The sequence below is a fragment of the Oreochromis niloticus genome, linkage group LG3 (genome assembly GCF_001858045.2).
Source record: "Oreochromis niloticus isolate F11D_XX linkage group LG3, O_niloticus_UMD_NMBU, whole genome shotgun sequence".
In the NCBI taxonomy this organism is placed as follows: domain Eukaryota; kingdom Metazoa; phylum Chordata; class Actinopteri; order Cichliformes; family Cichlidae; genus Oreochromis; species Oreochromis niloticus.
This window is the reverse complement of record NC_031967.2, coordinates 85,967,439-85,991,065: the sequence shown is the minus strand read 5'-3', so window position 1 is coordinate 85,991,065 and position 23,627 is coordinate 85,967,439. Positions and strand designations below refer to the sequence as shown.

Sequence of the window (23,627 nt, the reverse complement as noted above, 5' to 3'; positions counted from 1 at the left end):
ACAAAAATAAATACCATTGGATCTAACCTGAGAGTGTCCAGTGTACAGTGTGAACTCTTCAGTCCAGCAGACAGAAGCTTCACTCCTGAATCCTGGAGGTTGCTGTTACTCAGGCCCAGCTCTCTCAAACTAGAGGACTGTGAGCAGAGAACCGAGGATAGAGCTTCACAGCTTCTCTCTGAGAGGTTACAGAGACTCAGTCTGAAAAAGTAATGAGGTTTGAGATTAAATAAAAATAACTTTATAAGACAAACAAGTCTAAGTCGGCAATACAATTCATGGTTAACTAAAGAGAAAGATTTGGATGTTAGTCCAGAAAAAAAATACCCCAGTGTAAACATACTTGTATCACCATAGCTAAAAAAGAAACAAAAAAACATTGAGGACCTGGTAAATTTAGTTCATACCAGCTGGCGCAGGCATACAGTGCTGTTGGTCACTTTCATAATTAAAATGCCTGTGATTACTGTTGTTAGATTCAGTTCAAAGCATTCCTTATTTATTACATACTGGCCCTTGGTGCAGCCCCTTAGTTTCATTTGTGGGTCAGATTGTGGGCCTTCTGCTTGGCCATCTCAGATCGACATAAAAGTTATATGGTGCAGTTTAGGCATGTATAATAGCTGCTGTGAAATTTGTGTTTCATATATCAAATGGGGCAGCACAGTGGCAAGGTGGTTAGCACTGTTGCCTCACAGCAAGAAGGTCCTGAGTTCAATTCCACCATGAGGCTAGGGTCTTTCTGTGTGAAGTTTGCATGTTCTCCCTTGGGTTTGTGTGGACTGTGAGTATTCCTCCCACAGTCCAAAGACAAGCAGTTAGTGGGGATAGGTTAATTGGAAGCTCTAAATTGCCCATAGGCATGAATGCAGGAGTGAGTGTGAATGGTTGTCTACATCTTTGTGTTAGCCCTGCAACAGACTGGCGTCCTGTCCAGGGTGTACCCTGCCTCTCACCCTAAGACAACTGCGAAATGAATTAAGAACAAATTTTCTGGACCAACGAGCGACCCAAGACTACTAATCCTAAAGACAGTTTCTGCTACCATGCTCAATGTAGACCACTCTGAAGGCAAAATAGGACATAGACACTCAGAGGGTTGAAGAAAAAGGTGCCTGAACAGAACCATTGACATGGACAATGAGGAGGTCAGGAAGGGTCTTTGATCAGCAGAGTACCAATGAGACAGGACATATAAAGGTGGAGTTAACCAGCCAATCATATGGCCAGAGTTGGAGTTGCTAGCATAAAGACAGAGCACGGTCAGGCTGGAGATGTAACTGAGTCTTCTCAGGTAGAGGAGCATGTGGTCAGCCAAAAAGACAGAGCCCCTCTAAAGGTCAGGCATGTAGCCAGCAGTGGCCTTAGTCTTAGGTTCAGCCAGCTCCAGTGCAGGATCCATAGACTCAGAAACAGGACACTGTCTCAGGAAGCCATACAGGCTCATGCACCTCAAGACATTCTAGGTCAGGGCTGTACAGATCACCACCACAAAACATGCAATGACCCATTTGGGGTATTCAGTTCAGACACATGGAGAACAGACTCCACGAGAGCTAGAAGCATCTTTCAAGACTTACAGGAATACCACCAGTTGACTTGACTCTGGTGAGGTGTTGGCTTAAGCAGACTGACCCAGGTTCTGAGAAAACAGGGAGAGGTCCTGGTATACATCATCATCAAAGAAGGCTCGGACCTGTCACTGACCAACTCATGTATGGGGCATGCTGATAGAGGTGTGAACTCCATTGAAGGCTAAAAAGCTGGGTAGTTTGGCCAAGGCAGAGAGAAGACCAAGGTAGAAAACAAAGACAGTGAAATTTATTTTAGAACTGGAAACGACAGGCAACGTGAGGAAAATGATTCGATTCACCAGGAGCTGGAGGAAATTGTAGAAGCAAAGCAAATCGTAGGATATAAAGGTAAGCAGATGTCTTAAACTGACCACTGATGCAGAGCAATATGTGGAGAAAATCAGAGAAGAAATGAGTAAGAACTGAAGAGAGAACAGTGTAGTAGCAGAACACTAAATCCGTCCATGTGCTTTTGGTTTGAACAAAACATGTCACATTTTTTTTTTCTTTTTAAAGAGTTGATGATTATCACTTATCTGTCCACTACAGGCTGGGTCTGGATGGTAGTTTGATAACAGTTAAACCCAGAAATATTTTAGAAAAACTGACCATTTCTGCTTTCACATATGTATGTAACATTTCTGGACCAATAAGACTAGTAAACCTATACATATGTATTCACTATTGAATGAAGTGAGTATTGATGATCACATAGAATAAGTGGGAAGAAGTACATATTGTATAATAATTTATATATTATATTACAAGAATATAACAAAGGGATGAACACATATTTACTTACAGAGCTTTGTTGGAGGCTTTGACCACTGGCAGCAGCCTCAGAAGAGCCTCCTCTGAAGCAGAGTATTTATTCAGTTCAAACACATCCAGATCTTTTTCTGATGACAGTAAGATGAAGACCAGAGCTGACCACTGAGCAGGAGACAGTTTACGTGTAGACAGAATATTAACTTGCATGTACTGTTGGATCTCCTCCACTAGAGAACGATCATTCAGTTCATTCAGACAGTGGAACAGATTGAATCTTTTCTCTGCAGACAGACCTTCTTCACTGAGCTTCTCCTTGATGTACTTAACTATTTCCTGTTTGGTCTGTGAGCTACTTCCTGTCTGTGTCAGCAGACCTCGTAGGAAAGTCTGACTGGTCTGCAGTGAAAGACCCAGGAGAAAGCGAAGGAACAAGTCCAAGTGTCCATTTGAACTCTGTAATGCCTTGTTCACAGCACTCTGGTAGAAGTGTGTCTCTGCAGATTCTGTTTCTCTGCTTGAACCTTGTTTTCTAAATAACTTGGACAATTTAAATTGTTGATGTTTAAGGAGATTGACTCCAGAGTTCATGAAGGTCAGATTGACATGAAGAGCAGCCAGAAACTCCTGAACACTCAGATGGATGAAGCAGAACACCTTGTCCTGGTACAGTCCTCTCTCCTCTTTAAAGATCTGTGTGAACACTCCTGAGTACACTGAGGCTGCTCTGATATCGATGCCACACTCTGTCAGGTCTGATTCATAGAAGATCAGGTTTCCTTTCTGCAGCTGATCAAAAGCCAGTTTTCCCAGAGACTCAGTCATCTTCCTGCTCTCTGGACTCCAGTGTGGATCTGTCTCAGCTCCTCCATCATACTTGACCTTCTTCACTTTGGCCTGAACCACCAGGAAGTGGATGTACATCTCAGTCAGGGTCTTGGGCAGCTGTCCTCCCTCTCTGGTTTTAAGCGCATCCTCAAGAACTGTAGCAGTGATCCAGCAGAAGACTGGGATGTGGCACATGATGTGGAGGCTTCGTGACGTCTTGATGTGGGAGATGATCCTGCTGGCCTGCCCCTCATCTCTGAATCTCTTCCTGAAGTACTCCTCCTTCTGTGGGTCAGTGAATCCTCTGACCTCTGTCACCATGCCAATACACTTCAGAGGGATCTGATTGGCTGCTGCAGGTCGTGTGGTTATCCAGAGGCGAGCAGTCGGAAGCAGTTTCCCCCTGATGAGGTTTATCAGCAGCACATCCACTGAGGTGGACTTTCTAGGGTTAGTTCGGATTGTAGTTTTGTGGAAGTCCAGAGGAAGTCGACACTCATCCAGACCATCAAAGATGAACACAACCTGGAAGTCTTCAAAGCTGCAGATTCCTGCTTCTTTGGTTTCAGTAAAGAAGTGATGAACAAGTTCCACCAAGCTGAACTTTTCCTCTTTCAGCACATTCAGCTCTCTGAAAGTGAATGGAAATATGAACTGGATGTCCTGGTTGGCTTTGTCTTCAGCCCAGTCCAGGGTGTATTTCTGTGTTAAGACTGTTTTCCCAATGCCAGCCACTCCCTTTGTCAGCATTGTTCTGATTGGTTTATTTCTTCCAGGTGAGGCTTTAAAGATGTCTTCTTGTCTGATTGTTGTTTCTGGTCTGTCTGGTTTCCTGGATGCTGTTTCAATCTGTCTGACCTCATGTTCATCATTGACCTCTGCAGTCCCTCCCTCTGTGATGTAGAGCTCTGTGTAGATCTGATTCAGAAGGGTTGGGTTTCCTGCTTTAGTGATCCCCTCAAACACACACTGGAACTTCTTCTTTAGCTTAGATTTAAGTTTGCGCTGACAAACAGCAGTGGGAAGTTCTGAATAAAAGTAAATAACATAAAAACACATCAACAATTTGTAAATGTTTTAACAAATTCTCATGAAAATGTGATTTCCCCTGAGAAATGACTGTATACAAGTTAAATTATCTCTTGAGGTATTCGTAGAAATGTCTCATTTATCCAGCAGCTTAAATCTTTAGATAAATCCTCTTACTGCTCTGCAGACGGTCAGCCAGCTCCTCCTGCTTCATTCTCCTCAGGAAGTCCACTGTGATTTTCACAAATGCCTCTCTGCTGCTGCTCCTCTGTTCATCATTCTCCCACTGACTCTCTAAGCATTCTGGGCAATCTGGACTCAGAACCTTCTGGATCTTCTTCAGCTCGTTCTTCACAAAAGTGATGATGTTGTCCTCCAGCAGCTGGAACAGAATACTTTATGAATGACCGACTCAGACTGAAATCATGTAGCCAAACATCAGATCCATGTTGGACACACTGACAATCCACTTGTCTACATGGTGCAGAATGGAAATCACCTTGAACAGAATAGAAGTAAAAGTAGTTGTTGTACATGTACAGACCATAAATATGGAGTCCAGGTCTGTTTGATGCTGCTGGGCAGACTGACCACTGGGAACCTCTGAGCTCTCCTGGTCCACTCTGTGAAGGAATCATGAAGAATCAGTTCAAGCAAAGGATAAAGATTGAGTAGTATTCTGTCATGGTCTCCATTATATGAATGTTCATTAACACTGGACTATGAGCTGTGTGGTGTTCCTGCTGTTCCCTCTTTCTAGCAGCTTCTGTCCTATAAAGGGTTGTCAGGTACAGTGAATTTAAAACAACAGCAGGAGATGTTTCTGGAGTTTAAACGTTAACAGATCCGACTTCGGGACTGACCTCAAACAACATGTTCTCATGATGATCGTTTAGACATTCATTGGCTCACAGTCAGTGTAGTTATGCAAGTGCAGAGTAATAAGATGCTTCAGACAGATGTTCCCACACATACAGCAGTAAAACATCAGCCTGTGTAGACAGATGGATGCTTGAAGCCTCCAAACATTTACATGGAAAAGCATCAAATGTCTTTTTGTGTCAACAGTTCAGTGAGCAGAAGATGAACTGATCTCCAGAAGGCACAAAGTGTTCTCCATCTAGAAGTTACCAATATGAAACTTTTCCTACAGAATCTGCTCAACTATAAACACTTGTGTAGCTGCTGATCAATCCTACATCAGTGACTGAATCTGAGCTCAGTCCTTCACATCAGAGCAACTTCAGCTATGGGTGTTGGTGGTTTTTCACTCCAGGCACTTCGACAGTATTTCTGCTGGATTAGGATCCAGTTTGAACTTCGTGTTTCTGAAACTTCTTCTTCTTCTTTTTGGCCATTCTTTGGTAGAATGGCTTGTTTGCTTTGTGCTCCTTTCTTACTTTCTCCTGAGACTTAGTCTACATACACCTGTTCTGAATTGTTGGTATTCATGGCTCCACTACTGATGGTGAGCCTTTCTGATCCAGAAACAGAAAACAGGCCAAAGCTCTACCACCACCATGTTTCACAGTTTCACACTTTATTCTGTCCTCTCATGTAATTCTCATATCTTTTCATGTGACTTATCCACATGACATTTAGCTGTATGCATTTTTTTTTCTGAATACAGGTCTTTATCCTTGCAGCCCTGCCATGAAAGTCAAAAAGTAAAATGTATTTATAGAGAACATTTAAAAGAACACCTGTAACCAAAGTGCTGTACATTTTAAATAATCAAATGAGATAAAAATCATAGGAAGATGTGACAAAATCTGAGAAAGAAAGCATAAAATGAGAACATTTGAGTAAGAAACAACACAAATAAAACATAAAACAAGGGGTTTTACAGACAAAAACAGGGATGTGCCATGGGTCACTGATTGTAGCCAACATTTAGATGGAAGAAGTGGAAAGATAGGCTCTTAGCTCTTTTAAGAGGAGAGCAGTGTTGGGAATAAATAATTTTCAGTGCCTCAATTATGCTATGCTTTTTTATTAATAAGTGTTATAAAGTTATATAGTGTAGTATTAAGTGGACACAGCCCTGAAAATAAAGGCATGAGACTGTGTGTCCTTGGGGAGTAGAAAGCTGCAAACATTCGCTCATGCTTGCCTGGGAAATATAGATAAGAGGGAACCATTTTCTGTGGAAAGTTCCTGGAATGCTGTTGTGTAGACTAGAATGAGAGAACTTCTGTAATAAAACTGTCAGGGGCTCATCACCATTTTGAGGATCTGCCGGCAGTGTGTTGTGCAGGGCGCATCTCCCTTCTAGAAGTAAGAAATGGTCTACTGAGCAGTGTTTTGTCTTCTATCGGATGCCTCTGAGGAATCAAAAGAACTCGGTAAAGTGTTGATATTAACAGTAGCTAGCCACTGGTACAGATATGTTACTGACTCTATACTCTTAAGATGGCGGCGCGAGCAGTCGCAGCGGCCCGGCGCTCTCCTCAACTTAGCGGTTTTCTTTTTATTTTGTGTACTTTTGTTTCTAGGACTGATCGACAACAACGATGGTTCAGCTACAGAGAGGAGGTTCAGCATCTGAAGCAATGGTGTGACGACAACAACCTGCATCTGAACACAGCCAAGACCAAGGACATGATAATCGACTTCAGCAGAACAAAGCCATCTGAGCACTCCACCCTCTACATTGATGGAGGAGGTAGAAAGGGTGGAAGCTTCAAGTTCCTCGGAGTCCACATCTCGGCCAACCTTACCTGGTCCACAAACATCTCCCACCAGTACAGCACAACAAAGGCTGCACTTCCTCAGGAAACTACGTCAGGCCCAATTACCCCAAAGACTGCTAGGAAACGTCTACCGCTCCACCATTGAGAGCCTTCTGACTTACTGCTGCACACTCTGGTTCAGTGGCTGCACCGCGGAGGACAAGAGAAAACTGCAGCGGGTGGTAAGGGCAGCAGAGCGGGCAATCGGCACTTCACTAACCCCCCTCAGAGACATCTATACTGGCAGACTTCAGCAGAAAGCCAGCATCATCATCAAAGACCCCTCGCACCCTGGACACTCACTGTTTTCCCCCCTTCCCTCTGGTAAACGCTACAGGTCCATCAGGTCAAAGACAAACAGACTCAACAGAAGTTTTTAACCACAGGCTGTCAAACATGCCCTACCTCCACCCTGATCGGAGGATAACTGCACTGCCAACACTCATGGACATTACACCTTATTTATAAATCATATTTCTGTTTATACTTCAATGCAACCAACACCTTTACCTCTTTAAACTGTATTTATTATAACATTATTTAGTATAGTTCCAACAGCAGCACCCCCCCCCCCCCCACACACACACACTCAATGTGCAATATCACTGATCACACTGCACCTCTCAATGCACCTGCTAGTTAGATGGCATGTATGTGTATGTATATAGATGTAAGCGTGTATGTGGAAATATGTGTGTGTATGTATGTACGGATGCAAATATGTATACATACATATATGTATGTATGTGCATGTATGTTTGCAGGTGTATGTATAACTTGTACATATCTTTCTTGTGTAAATATAAATATGTCTGTTATTGTGTAAATACTTATGCTATTGTGTACTTCACACACATGGAGAGATGCCAAACTGCCTTTCACTGTTCTTGTAACAGTGACAATAAAAAGCTATTCTATTCTATTCTATTCTATTCTATTCTATTCTATGACACTTGGGTCAAAATCAAAACCCAAGAAGAAGAGTCCTTCACTGCTCATATTAACTCAGTGGATAAAAACATAAAGTTCACCAGGGAAGACACCAAGGATAACAGTTTGCCATTCATGGACTGTGCTGTGAAGGGAATGGAAACCTCAACATTGAAGTTTACCGGAAGCCCACACACACAGCTTACTGTGGTGTGTTGCAGGTGTGTTGACTCTTGGCCTTGGCCAACACACCTGCAACACACCAGCAAGCGACACACCTACAAGCGATTGCTCGCCTGTGGCTCATTAACCTGCCTCTCGCAGCCACCATTTAAGATAGTGGCATTTCTCATTGTTTGAAGGTTAAACGACAATCTTTAGTGTTGCCCGACTATAAAATTATCTCCAGTGTTTTCTTTGTGGCTTTTCCTAGTGTTGATTTACTTATCTGTCTCCGTACCTAGATCCACTTGTTCCGCCTGTGTTCCCGGATTATCTATCTGTGAGTGTGACATGCAAGGGTGGAGAAGAGTAAAGAGGTGCATGTAGTGTGGCAGGAGAGGACCCTGTGTGGAATTCCCCTCACAATTCCTGTGGAGCCCTGGAACCTCTTTCTTTCTCTCATCATTTGTATATGGTCACGTGGTGTGTTGTAAACAAACCTTTTGCACCTTTCTCCCTGTCTGCGCTTGAGTCCGTTCAGTCCACCCTGACATTTACAAAGAAAAGGCAATTTAGAAATTGGTCTGAAGTGGGATAAAGGTGTTGGATCCAGGTTTTATTTTTTAAGAATAGGCTTCACCACAGCATGTTTAACATCATACACAGGGATTCAGGTCACCAGACAGCAGAAGATCCAGAGCATGTCCATGTTCATGTGTTGGGCCTTTAACTGACTGAACAAGATTAAAAGAGTCTATAAGATTTAAAAAGTCCATAGTCAGCAGTGTATTTAAGCAGCAAACGTGGATATTAAAATCCCTATTATTAAAAGACTGTCATACCTTGGCATAATTCCTGCCAAGAATTCAGAGAATTCTCGGATATAATTCTTGTTGAATTTTGGTGGTCGGTACCCCAGCACACAAAGCACCAGAGTGGACAGCTGGATTTCAAACAACTGCAGTTCAAAGCTGGTGTAAACATCAGCTGTTAGCCATTGACAGTTTAAATGGTTGCCGTGACAGCGAGACAGATGCGGTGCCACGTGTATGATCCATTGTTGAACCTACTCCATCACCAGGAAATTAACAACTTGAGGTCTGGGGCAAGTTTGTTCGCAAGAATGCAGGGATTTGTCACGGTTCTGGGTCATTTTGACCCAGCTTTCTCAGTTTTTTTGTATTTTGGTATTTCTGTATTATGGTTAATGTTCTGGTTCTATTTAGAATATTATTCTAGATTTAGTTCAGTGTCAGTCTGTATCCTTGTAAATTGTTTCTTGTTTCCTGTTTTACTGAAGGTTCGTGTCTGGTGTCAGTGTGTTCAGTTTTACTTGCCTCCTGTCTCATTAGCCCAATCCATCCCACCTGTGTCTCCGTCCTGTTTTCTCTTCCGTGATTACTACCCTGTGTATATAAGCCCTGTGTTTCCTTTGCTCCCTGTCGCGTTGTTAACGTTTGCTCACCCTCAGCTATGACAGGATTAGTCATTGGTGATGCAGCCATGCAGTTATTAAATTTTACCAACAGACCCCCCCCCCTCCCGTTTCCCTTGTCTTCTGTGGCATTTCTTCCTGGTATGATCTCTTCTACGGGTGTGATTTAAAAAACTCCTCAAATCCTGGGACCATTTGAGACTTCTTCTCAACAGTGGCCCAGATACTTAGGAGTGATTGGAAGTCATAAACCAGAAGAGTAGAAGAAACAAAGCAACTATGAACAGAACAGGTAACAGCTGACAGCAAGCCACACACACAGGCGGTATCTTGACACAACCCTATGAAAGGCAGCCTGGAACTTTGCATGAGCACCACTGTTGTTCAGTGTTATCCTGATGGAGGTCTCATTAACACTACCCAGTATGATCCAGGCTTTACCTGCTTAGTCTCTTTGTGACCTCTCAGACTTTTTAACAAATCAGACGCAAAGACATGAGAATCAGAGACAGAGCAGCTCTGTTCTTCAAAGACAAACATGAACCCACTCAGGTCACACTTTCCCCACAGATATGAGCATCACTGTCCTCAAACAGCAAATGACCAAGTCTAATATTTTTTATCTTTGTTGTTTCATTGTTTTCTTTTTAATGAATCTTTGTAAAAATTTGAGGATTTTTCAGGTCATATTTATCCAGGAAACACAAACATCTAAAGGAGTCACCACAGCTCTCTGACCTCGTTGGTCCAGGTTCATCACTGAAACGTGGAGGGTGACCTTTGGACCCATCACTCCTCACAGACAGACGGCTGGACACTGCAGACTCTGCTCTGTCCTCCTCTTCCTCCATCATTATCTTCTTGTGGACTTCAGTCAGTCTGAGAGGTAAACCACAAATACTCAGTGAGTTCACATTAACAGAAGTAACTGAGCTACAGTCGCTGACCTATATACATATACATGTATGTACACACACACACACACACACACACACACACACACATATATATATATACAGACACATAAAAAAAAAAACACCCAGCACGCCCCTGCGGGCGGTTTTATCCTTCAAGCTCGGGTCCTCTACCAGAGGCCTGGGAGCTTGAGGGTCCTGCGCAGTATCTTAGCTGTTCCCAGGACTGTGCTCTTCTGGAGAGAGATCTCCGATGTTGTTCCCGGGATCTGCTGGAGCCACTCGCCTCGCTTGGGAGTCACCGCACCTAGTGCTCCGATTACCACGGGGACCACCGTTACCTTCACCCTCCACATCCTCTCGAGCTCTTCTCTGAGCCCTTGGTATTTCTCCAGCTTCTCGTGTTCCTTCTTCCTGATATTGCTGTCATTCGGAACCGCTACATCGATCACTACGGCCGTCTTCTTCTGTTTGTCTACCACCACTATGTCCGGTTGGTTAGCCACCACCATTTTGTCCGTCTGTATCTGGAAGTCCCACAGGATCTTAGCTCGGTCATTCTCCACCACCCTTGGGGGCATCTCCCATTTTGACCTTGGGACTTCCAGGTTATACTCGGCACAGATGTTCCTGTACACTATGCCGGCCACTTGGTTATGGCGTTCCATGTATGCCTTGCCTGCTAGCATCTTGCACCCTGCTGTTATGTGCTGGATTGTCTCTGGGGCATCTTTACACAGCCTGCACCTGGGGTCTTGCCTGGTGTGGTAGACCCCAGCCTCTATGGATCTTGTACTCAGAGCTTGTTCTTGTGCTGCCATGATTAGTGCCTCTGTGCTGTCTTTCAGTCCAGCTTTGTCCAGCCACTGGTAGGATTTCTGGATATCAGCCACCTCCTCTATCTGCCAGTGGTACATACCGTGCAGGGGCCTGTCCTTCCATGATGGTTCCTCGTCTCCCTCCTCTTTCTTGGGTTTCTGCTGCCTGAGGTATTCACTGAGCACTCGGTCAGTTGGGGCCATCTTCCCAATGTATTCTTGGATGTTCGTTGTCTCATCCTGGACTGTGGTGCTGACACTCACCAGTCCCCAGCCTCCTTCCTTCCGCTTAGCGTACAGCCTCAGGGTGCTGGACTTGGGGTGAAACCCTCCATGCATGGTAAGGAGCTTTCTTGTCTTGATGTCAGTGGCTTCTATCTCCTCCTTTGGCCAGCCTATTACCACAGCAGGGTACCTGATCACAGGCAGGGCGTAGGTGTTGATGGCCCGGATCTTGTTCTTACCGTTCAGCTGACTCCTCAGGACTTGCCTGACCCTCTGCAGGTATTTGGTGGTTGCAGCCTTTCTAGCGGCCTCTTCATGGTTCCCATTCACCTGCCGGATCCCCAGGTACTTGTAACTGTCCTCTATGTCTGCAATGTTGCCTTCTGGTAGTTCAATCCCCTCAGTTCTGACTACCTTCCCTCACTTTGTTACCATCCGACTACACTTCTCCAGTCCGAACGACATCCCGATGTCATTGCTGTATATCCTGGTAGTGTGGATCAGTGAATCGATGTCTCGTTCACTCTTGGCATACAGCTTGATGTCATCCATGTACAGGAGGTGGCTGACAGCTGCTCCGTTCCGTAGTCGGTATCTGTAGCCAGTCTTATTAATGATCTCACTGAGGGGGTTCAGGCCTATGCAGAACAGCAGTGGGGACAGAGCATCTCCTTGGTAGATCCCGCACTTGATGGTGACTTGTGCTATGGGCTTGGAGTTGGCCTCTAGTGTTGTACGCCACATCCCCATTGAGTGCCTGATGAAGGCTCTTAGGGTCCTGTTGATCTTGTACAATTCTAGGCATTCCAGTATCCAGCTGTGGCGCATTGAGTCATAGGCCTTCTTGTAATCAATCCAGGCAGTGCAAAGGTTGGTCAGTCTGGTCTTGCAGTCTCGGCTGACTGTTCTGTCTACCAGTAGCTGGTGTTTTGCACCTCTGGTATTCTTGCCAATCCCTTTCTGTGCCCCGCTCATGTATTGACCCATGTGCCCGTTCATCTTAGCCGATATGATCTCTGACAGGAGCTTCCATCTAGTACTGAGGCAGGTAATTGGTCGGTAGTTGGATGGGACCGGTCCCTTCTTGGGGTCCTTGGGGATCAGGACTGTCCGACCTTCGGTTAGCCATGCCGGGTGTCTCTCGTTAACTAGCAGCTGGTTCATTTGTGCTGCCAGCCGCTATATATATATATATATAATATATATATATATATATATATGTATATATATATATATATATATATATATATATATATATATTCATTCTTGGATGCCATCTTAGACATTTGTTCAGTCCATTCCCTGAGAGAACAGGGGCTGGATGACTTCCAGTGCCTCAGTATTATCCTGCATCCTGTTATGAAAGCCAGACGCGTCCATAGTCTCTGTTTTTTTTGAAAGGATACTGTTGTCAGGTAACAGGCCCAGGACACACACAGCTGGAGACTTAGAAAGATTAAGTTTAAAAATATCATTCACCAAGTTAATGATCCCGTCCCACAAATAATCATTTTTCCGACATGTGTACAACATATGAACTAGAGTCCCGGCTTCCTCCTGACATTTCCAACAGGTGTCATTATCCACAAGCTTCAGCCTGACTAATTTACTGGGAGTCCAGTAATTTCTGTGAAGCAACTTGTATTGGATAAGTTGAGACTGTGTTTCAGGTGAGCAAACATACCATGATGAAACCAGCTTCTTCCAACTGTCCTCTAAAATCTGGATACCCAGATCCTTCTCCCAACACTGCCTCAGTCCCCCCAAATTAGGAGAGTGCGCCTCTCTGAAGATCCCATAGAATTGGGATGCCCTGATTTTATTAATGCCAGGAGCTGCAAACATCTCCTGAATACTAGATGGAGGGTCTGGGTTATTATTCAAAATGGTTTTAATACGGTGTCTCATTTGAAAAAAACCTCCAAATTTCCCTTGGATCCAGATTAAATTCTCGTCTGATTTCTGCAAACGATTTCATGCCAGTCTGCCCAAATAAATCCCCCACCTTATTGATACCTGTCCTAGCCCAAGCCTCCCACCTGACCGGTTTCTTACCATCCATCCATCCATCCATCTTCATCCGCTTTATCCGAGGGCGGGTCGCGGGGGCAGCAGCCTAAGCAGAGAAGCCCAGACCTCCCTCTCCCCAGCCACCTCCTCCAGCTTATCCGGGGGAATACCAAGGCGTTCCCAGGCCAGCCGAGAGATATAATCTCTCCAGCGTGTCCTGGGTCTGCCCTGGGGCCTCCTCCCGGAACACCTCACCCAGGAGGCGCCCAGGAGGCATCCTTGTCAGATGCCCGAACCACCTCAACTGGCTCCTTTCAATGTGGAGGAGCAGCGGCTCTACTCTGAGCCCCTCCCGGATGGCCGAACCTCTCACCCTATCTCTAAGGGAGAGGCCAGCCACCCTTCGGAGGAAGCTCATTTCTGCCGCTTGTATCCGCGATCTTGTTCTTTCGGTCACTACCCACAGCTCGTGGCCATAGGTGAGGGTAGGGACGTAGATCGACCGGTAAATTGAGAGCTTCGCTTTTACACTCAGCTCCCTCTTCACCACGACGGACCAGTGCAGCGTCCGCATCACTGCAGCCGCAGCACCAATCCGTCTGTCGATCTCCGGCTCCCTTCTCCCATCACTCGCGAACAAGACCCCGAGATACTTGAACTCCTCCACTTGGGGCAGGAACTCATCCCCGACCCGGAGTGGGCACTCCACCCTTTTCCGGCTGAGAACCATGGCCTCAGATTTGGAGGTGCTGATCCTCATTCTCGCTGCTTCACACTCGGCTGCGAACCGTTCCAGTGCGAGCTGGAGGCCTTCACCTGATGAAGCCAACAGAACCACATCATCCGCAAAAAGCAGAGATGAGATTCTGAGGCCACCAAAGCGAAAGCCCTCCACCACTTGGCTGCGCCTAGAAATCCTGTCCATAAAAATTATGAACAGAACCGGTGACAAAGGGCAGCCCTGGCGGAGCCCATCACCCACCGGGAACGAGTCCGACTTATTGCCGGCAATGCGAACCAAACTCTTGCCACGGTTGTATAGGGATCGAATGGCCCGTAGCAATGGGCCAGACACCCCATACTCCCGCAACACCTCCCACAGGACACCCCGAGGGACACGGTCAAATGCCTTCTCCAAGTCCACAAAACACATGTAGACTGGTTGGGCAAACTCCCATGCACCCTCAAGTATCCTTGAGAGGATAAAGAGCTGGTCCAGTGTTCCGCGACCAGGACGAAAACCGCATTGTTCCTCCTGTATCCGAGTTTCGACTAGCGGACGAACTCTCCTTTCCAGCACCCTGGCATAGACTTTCCCAGGGAGGCTGAGGAGTGTGATCCCCCTGTAGTTGGAACACACCCTCCGGTCTCCCTTCTTAAAGATGGGGACCACCACCCCGGTCTGCCAATCCAGGGGTACTGCCCCTGATCTCCACGCAACATTGTAGAGGCGTGTCAACCAGGACAGCCCTACAACGTCCAGAGCCTTCAGGAACTCGGGGCGGACCTCATCAACACCAGGGGCTCTGCCACCAAGGAGTTGTTTAACTGCCTCAGTGACCTCGCCCCCGGAAATTGGCAGGTCATTCCCCTCATCCCCAGACTCTGCTTCCTCCTCGGAAGACGTGTCAGTGGGATTAAGGAGGCCCTCGAAGTATTCCTTCCACCGCCTGACAATTTTCTCAGTCGACGTCAGCAGCGCTCCGCCAGCACTATACACAGTGCAGGTAGAGCACCGCTTTCCCCTTCTGAGATGCCTGACGGTTTGCCAGAATCTCTTCGAGGCAGTCCGAAAGTCTTTTTCCATGGCCTCTCCGAACTCCTCCCACACCCGAGTTTTTGCTTCAGCCACTGCCCGAGCCGCATTCCGCTTGGCCTGTCGATACCTGTCGGCTGCCTCCGGAGTCCCACAGGCTAACCAAGCCTGATAGTTGGTTTCTTACCAATTAATATTTTCTTATTATACCAGATAGAGGCTCTAGAGGTAAGATAAGGGCTAATGTTGGTATATTGGTGAGCTCTAAACCAGGTCTCTTGCATGAAAGCCAATACTGGATCTTTAAACGGTACTGGTCTTCCCCTCTGAGTGAGGAAGGCCTCCAAAGACGAGGGAGCCACAAGACTTTCCTCAATCGCAACCCATGATGGCTTCTCCGTAAGGGAATTATGTATCTTAACTAACTGAGAGAGGGAGAAAGCATACCAGACCATCTTGGACAATGCCAACCCGCCATTATCTTTAGCAGCATATAGTTTGGACCGATTAAAAGATGGCTTTTTGCCTGCCCACACAAAACCCTCCACACATGCGTTATAAAGCTTTAGCAAATTATGTGGGACTGCTAACGGTAACATGTAAAGAAAGTACTGAAGTTTAGGGGCAATAATCATCTTCACCAAATTAATTCTGCCCAAAAGTGACAGATTTATTTTAACCTCCTAAGACCCGAACTCTTCCACAACATGCATTTTTAATTTCTCTTTGATATTTGGGCATATATGGGCCCAATGAATGTAAAAACAAAGAATTACCAGATATTTTTTTTAACCTTATTTTTGTTTTTAAGCAAAATAAGAGCCACATATGAGGATATTCGTGTAAAATTTTGATAGAACAGTAGCAGTATAATGTCCTCGTGAGTGGATATCAGGCCCATGTAGAGCAAAATTTAGTATTTTGGTCTAAATAATCGAAAATGTCATGTCCACATATGTGAACGCCAGGTCCTAGGAGGTTAACCCAATTCTGCAACAGCGGACGAATGTTTTGAATCACTGGGGAGATATTTACTTGCATTATGTTATCTAAACCAGGGGTCAGTTTAATCCCCAAGTAAGTCAAACCCTCGGGCATCCACTTGAACTGCCATGAGCTCCTCATAACTGGAGGACACAATTTTGAAATTGGCATAACTTCCGACTTAGATCAATTTATGGTGTAGCCAGAGATTGCAGAAAAGGAATCAATAATTGAGGAAATTGCAGGAAGTTCTGGGTTACTTGAGATCAGTAAAATGTAATCTGCATACAAAAAAGTTTTATGTTCTTCTTGACCCATATCCACCCCTCTGATTTGCTTACATTCACGTAATGCAATAGCCAAAGGCTTCAAAAACAGGGCGAAAATGAGAGGTGATAAGGGTGAACCTTGTCTAGTACCCCAACTTAACAAAAAGGAGGGTGACATTATCCCATTGGTAGTAACTGTAGCCACTGGATCTGTATATACCACCTGAATCCACTGCCTGAAAATGGGACCAAAACCGAATCTCTTCAACATATAAAACAGAAAGGGATACTCAACTTTATCGAAGGCCTTCTCTGCATCTAAGGAGAACGCGACGACAGGGTCTCAATTAGTCCTGCTCTTCCAGAATACGTGCAATAACCTACGTAAATTATCTGCAGAACTTCTGTTTTTCACAAAACCAACCTGATCCCTATGCATCAAACAAGGAAGAACATTCTCAAGCCTAAAAGCTAGTATCTTGGAAATAATCTTTTCGTCCACATTAATTAATGAAATTGGGCGGTAATTCCCACAATGCTGTGGGTCTTTCCCTTTTTTATATAATAACGTAATCACTGCCGATCCCATACTAAATGGTAGTCTCCCTCTTTGAAACTCATCTTGATATACCGACAGTAGTCTTGGAGCTAATTTGCCCACGAACACCTTATAAAAATCTGATGGAAATCCATCGTTGCCTGGAGATTTGCCGAATCTAAGACTGCCAATTGCCTGCTTAACTTCAAATAGTGTTGTTAGAGTGAATTGTTAAATGTTTGTCATTTTTATTCTTACCATTTGTACTTTAACTGTGTGTTGAAAGGAATTCTTTTGTTCTCCCCTCCCCAGATTCTCGAGGTTCTGAGTGGGGGGCTGTAGTGTTTTATCACAGGCAAACATCCTTGTGAAGGTCTGATGTGGTAAAACTTCCTGCCCTTTGTATGGCTTCACTGTGTTATCTAGGGTGAACCATAGATTGGGTGTGGGGAGGTTACCCTCTTTATGACCTAGGATGTTGTTCCTGCTTTATGACCCTTTTGGTCAGCAGCTCACACACACACAAGGTATTCCTTGTTCACATGTATACCTATAAGATGTCATATGTTAATGAACCTATGCATATTCATGTAACCACAATAAAAGAGCAGTGTTACGGGGGAACGGACGAGAGTCTGATGGAGGTCAAGTAGGTGGAACGACACTTGGCTCCAGGCAGGCCTCCCTCATGCATGAGTGACACAAGGAACTTTGCCTACTTCGTGTCTTGCTTGCTGTGTTATTACATTGCCTTTAACGTTCCAGCGAATAGGTTCAAGCTACAAACCTATCAAGTGTAATCTTACCTTCTAATACAGTTCTTTGGTCTTCAGACAGGCTGGGAATTTTAATAGAAGAAAAGAAATCTGACAGTCTCTGTTCCTCCACCAATCCATTGGATGTGTAAAGCTCCTGATAGAATTTAGTAAAAGCATCATTAATTTCTTTTTTACTGGTGGTCAACTTATTATTATTACTAGGAACAAAAATAGATGGTATAAGGTTGCTAGGTTTTATCTGCTTAACCCTGCGTGCCAACATTTTACCTGTTCTCTCCCCTTGTTCAAAATACTTTTGAATTAGACAAAACATTGCATATTCCGGTTTTTTCTCCAGTATACTATTCATCTCAAATTTAAATTTAATTAATTTGTTCCATAATTCCCTCTCTGGGTGCAGCATGTGTTGTTTTTCAAGCTCCTTGATATCCTGTTCCAGCTTCATCAGCTTGTCCCTCTCAGCTTTTTTAATCAAGGAGCAATACTGGATAAGGCACCCCCTCAAGTAGGCCTTAAAAGCGTCCCAGGTCATTCCAACATCGTCAATAGAGGAAGAACCACCTGTCCTCAGACATCCTGGTGAACTTCTATCGCTGCACCATCGAGAGCATCCTGACCAACTGTATAACAGTCTGGTACGGGAACTGCTCTGCCTCGGACCGGAAGGCGTTGCAGAGGGTCGTGAAAACTGCCCAGCGCATCGCCGGAGCACCACTTCCTGCCATAAAAGACATCTACAGGAAGCGGTGTCTGAAAAGGGCTGGGAAAATCATCAGAGACCCCAGTCACCCATCACATGGACTCTTCACCCTCCTGCCCTCTGGGAGGCGCTACAGGAGCCTCCGGACTAAGACCACCAGGTACCGGAACAGCTTCTTCCCCACAGCTGTCAGACTCCTGAACTCTGCCTCCTGACATCTGACCCACGTTAAACTCATGGACTGAACACACACACACCCACAATGGACAACTGTACCCTCAAACACACAATAATAACATGGACTGAACCACCACTCACAACCACTAGCACTTTATACAGCCTCTGTAGAAATTATCCACACCCTCACTTATCTTAACTGCACTACTGTATAGCTCTGTGTAAATAATCATTCTGTACATACAATAATTTTTAACCCTACAACTGTTTACAACTTGCATAGTTCCCATTTCTGTATAGCTGTATAACTCAGACTTCTGTAAAGTTATTTATTTCATATTCTGTATAGTTTTTCATATTTATATCCTGTTCATATCCTGTACATAGCTTTCACTCACTACAGCCTGTACATACTTATAGTTATAGAATATTCATAACATACTTCACACCGTGTACATTATAACATACCATAATAGACCCATTTCTGTAATATACTTACATATCTATATTATTGCTAATATATATTGTAATATATCTATATCACTAAAGCACTTCTGGATGGATGCAAACTGCATTTCGTTGCCCTGTACCTGTGACATGTGCAATGACAATAAAGTTGAATTCTAATTCTAATTCTAATTCTAATAGAGCCCTCACTGTGCAACAGATATTTGTATTTCTACATGTAAATGCAGGTATGTGTGCGTATATATATTGGTTTGTTGTATATGTCTGAAATAAAGATAATAATAATAATAAAAATAGAAAACTAAGCTGCACACAGCTGATGTTAGCCAGGAAAACATTGCACATTGATATAAACATAACATTTGTTGTGTGAAGAAATCAAACATGAGCTGAAAAAACAGTAAAGTTCCTAAAGACAAACTGTTAAAGGAAGAAATAAAGCAGACTTACAGTTTCTTCACACACACACACGAATAACAAGCTCGACTCCACGAAGTTCAGGAAAGAGAAAGTAAACTTTGAGCAGGAAGGAAACATACAGAGATGTGTTTGAGGACACTCAGGAGCACTAAAACACTGTGTGGTGCTTTCAGACACACCTTGACAGGTTGTGATTTATTTCTGCTGGTTTTCCTGTTTGAAACACAAACATCTGTCATCACTTCGTTGTTCTTCTTCCTGCAGCGTTTGGATATTTCTGCACTGAAATGATATTTCGCAAAGCTCATTTCAACCTGTTGAAAACAATGAATGAGAGTGCAGACTGAGAGTGGATCACATGATGCTTAAGGTGTGTCATGTGACATGATCAGTATTGTCACACATGTCTAGATTGTCCCTGATATCATAACTGCTCAAACACTGATGATTATATTTGAAGAATTATTACTGATGGCAGCAAAGTTTGAATGGAGCTGTGCTGATTTGTCGCCCTCTGGAGGTCAAAACACAAACTGCATGATGTCACTGTAACCACCACAGTGACAGGAAGTGTTTTTAAATGACTGAAACACTGAAATGATGCTAACGGCTGTCGTTAGGCTCACTGATAGCAGTGCTGATGTGTTCATGTCACACTCCTTCATCCTTCTCCAGCGTGAGGCCGCCCTCAGACCCACAGGAGCTCTGACCTTTGATCTCCTGTACACAGCTCGCTTCATCAGCAGCTCATTCTCTAAACGAGATTTATAACTCAAATATATTTAGCTAAGTATCAGAACATGAGACAGAGCTCAGCCACCAGCACTAAGACATGATCCTGAAACCTAAAGTTTTATGACTCATTTCATCACCACCTGGAAACAAAATCCTACATTTGTGAGAAAATCCCCCGACAAAACAAAACTGAGAATCCAGGCTGTGCACAAAAACAGCCACACAATGACACGTTTAAGGACCAGAAGACTTTCCACCATCACATCTGTTAGCTGGGCTTCTTGAATGAAACAATGGATGTGGATCCATCTCAGTGAGCAGCTTCTTCCTCACAGTCGCTGCTTTAGCCTCAGGGCCCAGCAGGAGGTGGATTAGGAGGAGGAGAGATCAGTGTCTGACACCCTGTGACTCTCACTGATGCTGCCCTCACATCTGATCCCAACAAGACACAAACCAAAAGAAAATCATGCACTCCCTAAAATCAGCAGATGACCACGAGCCTGCACGAGCCAATCACAGCTGGAAGTTTTCTGGATGTACTCTGGATGAGCAGCACTATGTTAGACAGACACACAACAGCTAAATGTCATGAGCCTCTTGCATGAGAGCTGTGATGTCCTCATAAACCTGAAACAAATCCAGCTGCCTTTCAAGCATGACTAGCATGACCTGGATGACTAAGAAGCTCCAGTTTCAGTTTCTCTGTGAAGCCTCTGAACTCTGAAGGATTCAAGCATGAAAGCGCTCCCAACTTGAAGATGAATCAGTGTGATGCTCATCTTTGTACACTTGCACTGACTTCACTCTTTTTTATGCTCTGCTTTTTGTGTTGAAGCTCTTTGAGATGGTAGTCTTGAAAGGTGCTCTATAATTAAAACCAGACTTTACTTTGACTTCATGTCCACATCTCACAGACAGATGTTTAAACTGCATCTAGGGCTACTTTAATACTACCAGCCTGTCATGGAAGCACATCATTTGCTCCCATTTCTCTGGTTGGATCACAAAGAAATGCAAAGATAACGGCTGCCATGCATCAAACACTCTCTGTGACAGAAACAGAAACAAAGGTAAGTCCTTGTTTGAGAGTTCAGGCAGTAAGTGTTCAGGCTGTGAACAAACTAAACACTGACTGTTTCTGCCTTTTGATTTTGTGTATTTCCGTGTGTGTTTGCACATTTCAGTGACTCGCTGCATGCATTTCCCAGCAGAGTAGAAAAATAAGGGCCAGCTTCTGACTTTTGCACAGCACTGTAGGTTACCAACATGCCCCTTAATTCAGTCAGAGTGCACAGGAGAAGCTGCTCAGCACAATCTGACACTTCAAACTCTTTCACATGTATGAATGTGATGAAAGGTCAGAGGCGTGTGCTGATTCAAAGCCACGTGCTGCTGCTGTATACAGCAGAGAGGTTTGAAAAAAGTGACTACAGATGGCTGCAAGTGCTAAACAGAAGAAACATCCATGATGTGTAAAGTTCAGCTTCTTATGATGAAGGTTGTTATTATTATTGGATGCTTTAAGTACGGCTTCTTCTCTATCAGTTTCCAACTTCTGCTTTAAAACGTCTGCACGTGCTACCAGAGCAGCCCTTTCAGCATCTATCTTTAGCCTGGTCCACAATGTGGTTGAAGACACTGCAGAAGATGTTCAGCTGTCTCAATTAGAAAATTAGTGCTTAGCTGCAGGGGAGTGCTGAAAAAGCTCCCAGTGATCACTGAATTGTGTCCCTCTGATTTCACAGCAGTGTTCTGGGACTGAGGGTTTGTGTGGCATAAGAATTTAGAAGATCATCATTTAGCCTGTAGAAATAGTTTGTGGCTTTATAAGAAAGCCCTCTACAAGGCCAGAACATCTTACTATCCATCACTGATTGAAGAAAATAAGAACAACCCCAGGTTTCTCTTCAGCACTGTAGCCAGGCTGACAAAAAGTCAGAGCTCTGTTGAGCCAATGATCCTTTTAACGTTAACTAGTAATGACTTCATGAACTTCTTCACAAATAAAACTTTTATCATTAGAGAAGAAATTACCAATAATCATCCCACAGATGTAATATTATCTACAGCTACTTTTAGTGCGATTGCATTAATTAATTGTCATGAATCGCTGTGTGGCAGGCAGGAGATGAGGACTCAAAGTGCAGGACTCACAGACTCGAGGGATGAACTCAAAACCACAGCTTTATTTGCTGGTCACAGAAAAACGAGCATACAAAGTAAACTAAACTGGGGAATAACACACTAAACTCACAGGGAGATCCACACGGCATGAGGGACGACGTGACACTGACTCAGAGAAACACAGGGTTTAAATACACTGGGAAGTAACGAGGGGAATGAGACACAGAAGGAGAGCACAGCTGGGGGAAATCAGAACTGACGAGACAAGGAAGCGTAACCTGAACACATTCACATAAGACACGGACCTTCAAAGTAAAACAAAGTATGACACAGAGACGCGAACTTGACACGGTGGAGACAGCAACTAAGAAACACAGAGGCTGTGTCCGAATTCAGGGGAAGGATGCTTAAAATGCCATATTTGGAGGCAATGACGTCACAGCGACGCGACGAGGACAGTCCGAATTCAAAGAGCACTCAAAATGTGGCGACAAATGTGTCCTACTTTTCCGCGAATTTGAGGGTTAGTTGTGTCCGAATTCAGGGGAAGGATGCGCCAATGCCATATTTGGAGGCAATGACGTCACGGCGACCCGACGAAGGCTGTCCGAATTCAAAGAGTACTCAAAATGTGGCAACAAATGCGTCCTACTTTGCCCTGAATTCTAAGGATGGTCCGATGTATCCTTCATGTCCTACTATATCCCAGGATTCATTGCGGGTCATAGAGGAGATTTGTTTCTGATAACGATGGTGGTCGAAGCAGGAGAGGAAAACACTTTCAAATGTAAGTATATGAAAATCTGGTTGTACAAAAGTTAAATTGTTATAGCGGTCGTTTTGTTAAGCTTTGGGCATCTGCATAGACATGTTTCTATTCTTTAAAATAACCGTAAACCAGCTTGTATCGGGGGTCCCGCGATTTTTCATGTATTGCCGCCTACATACAGCTAATTTTGATTTTTTCGAATTGGTGATATGTTGTGGGGAACAAAGACCAAACGGCTTAATTTATTAAAACGAGGAGAAAACGATCACCTCTTCACTGGGGTGAAGAATTGGGCCGCTACGGCGTGGATGTACAAGAATAAATCAATTTACGCATCATATTAATATGAGTACGGTCCTATTAACCCTCATGCTGTACAGCAGCGGTCCCCAACCTTTTTGCGCCACAGACCGGTTTATGTCAGACACGGAGCGGCCTTTAAGGTATCGCGGATAAATACAACCACATAAAATGATCCGACCA

General features: G+C 44.3%; 2 protein-coding genes across 3 annotated transcripts in view; one reads left to right on the top strand and one right to left on the bottom strand.

Moving 5' to 3' along the window:
• LOC102082314 (protein NLRC3-like) overlaps nt 1–23,627 on the top strand; it is a 441,947-nt gene that overhangs the window by 281,689 nt on the left and 136,631 nt on the right. The window lies entirely within an intron of this gene.
• Nucleotides 2,373–19,611, bottom strand: LOC109201169 (NLR family CARD domain-containing protein 3-like). 2 transcript variants are annotated; one of them, XM_025905859.1, is made up of 6 exons: nt 19,547–19,611; nt 17,779–17,884; nt 10,197–10,337; nt 4,744–4,822; nt 4,377–4,581; nt 2,373–4,198 (listed from the first exon to the last, which is right to left on the bottom strand). In XM_025905859.1, the coding sequence occupies exons 3-6, from the start codon at nt 10,310–10,312 to the stop codon at nt 2,373–2,375; spliced, it is 2,226 nt and encodes a 741-aa protein (XP_025761644.1). In that variant the 5' UTR covers nt 10,313–10,337; nt 17,779–17,884; nt 19,547–19,611. The 2 variants fall into 2 exon arrangements, with proteins under 2 accessions (XP_025761644.1, XP_025761645.1); XM_025905860.1 differs by lacking the exon at nt 10,197–10,337.

Coding starts and splice junctions, on each gene's coding strand:
- LOC109201169 (XM_025905859.1), bottom strand. CDS start 10,312: ATGATGGAGGAAGAGGAGGACAGAGCAGAGTCTGCAGTGTCCAGCCGT. Junction 4,823..10,196: donor GATGAACCTGGACCAACGAG/GTCAGAGAGCTG, acceptor ATTCCTTCACAG/AGTGGACCAGGAGAGCTCAG. Junction 4,199..4,376: donor GGCTGACCGTCTGCAGAGCA/GTAAGAGGATTT, acceptor ACTTTTATTCAG/AACTTCCCACTGCTGTTTGT.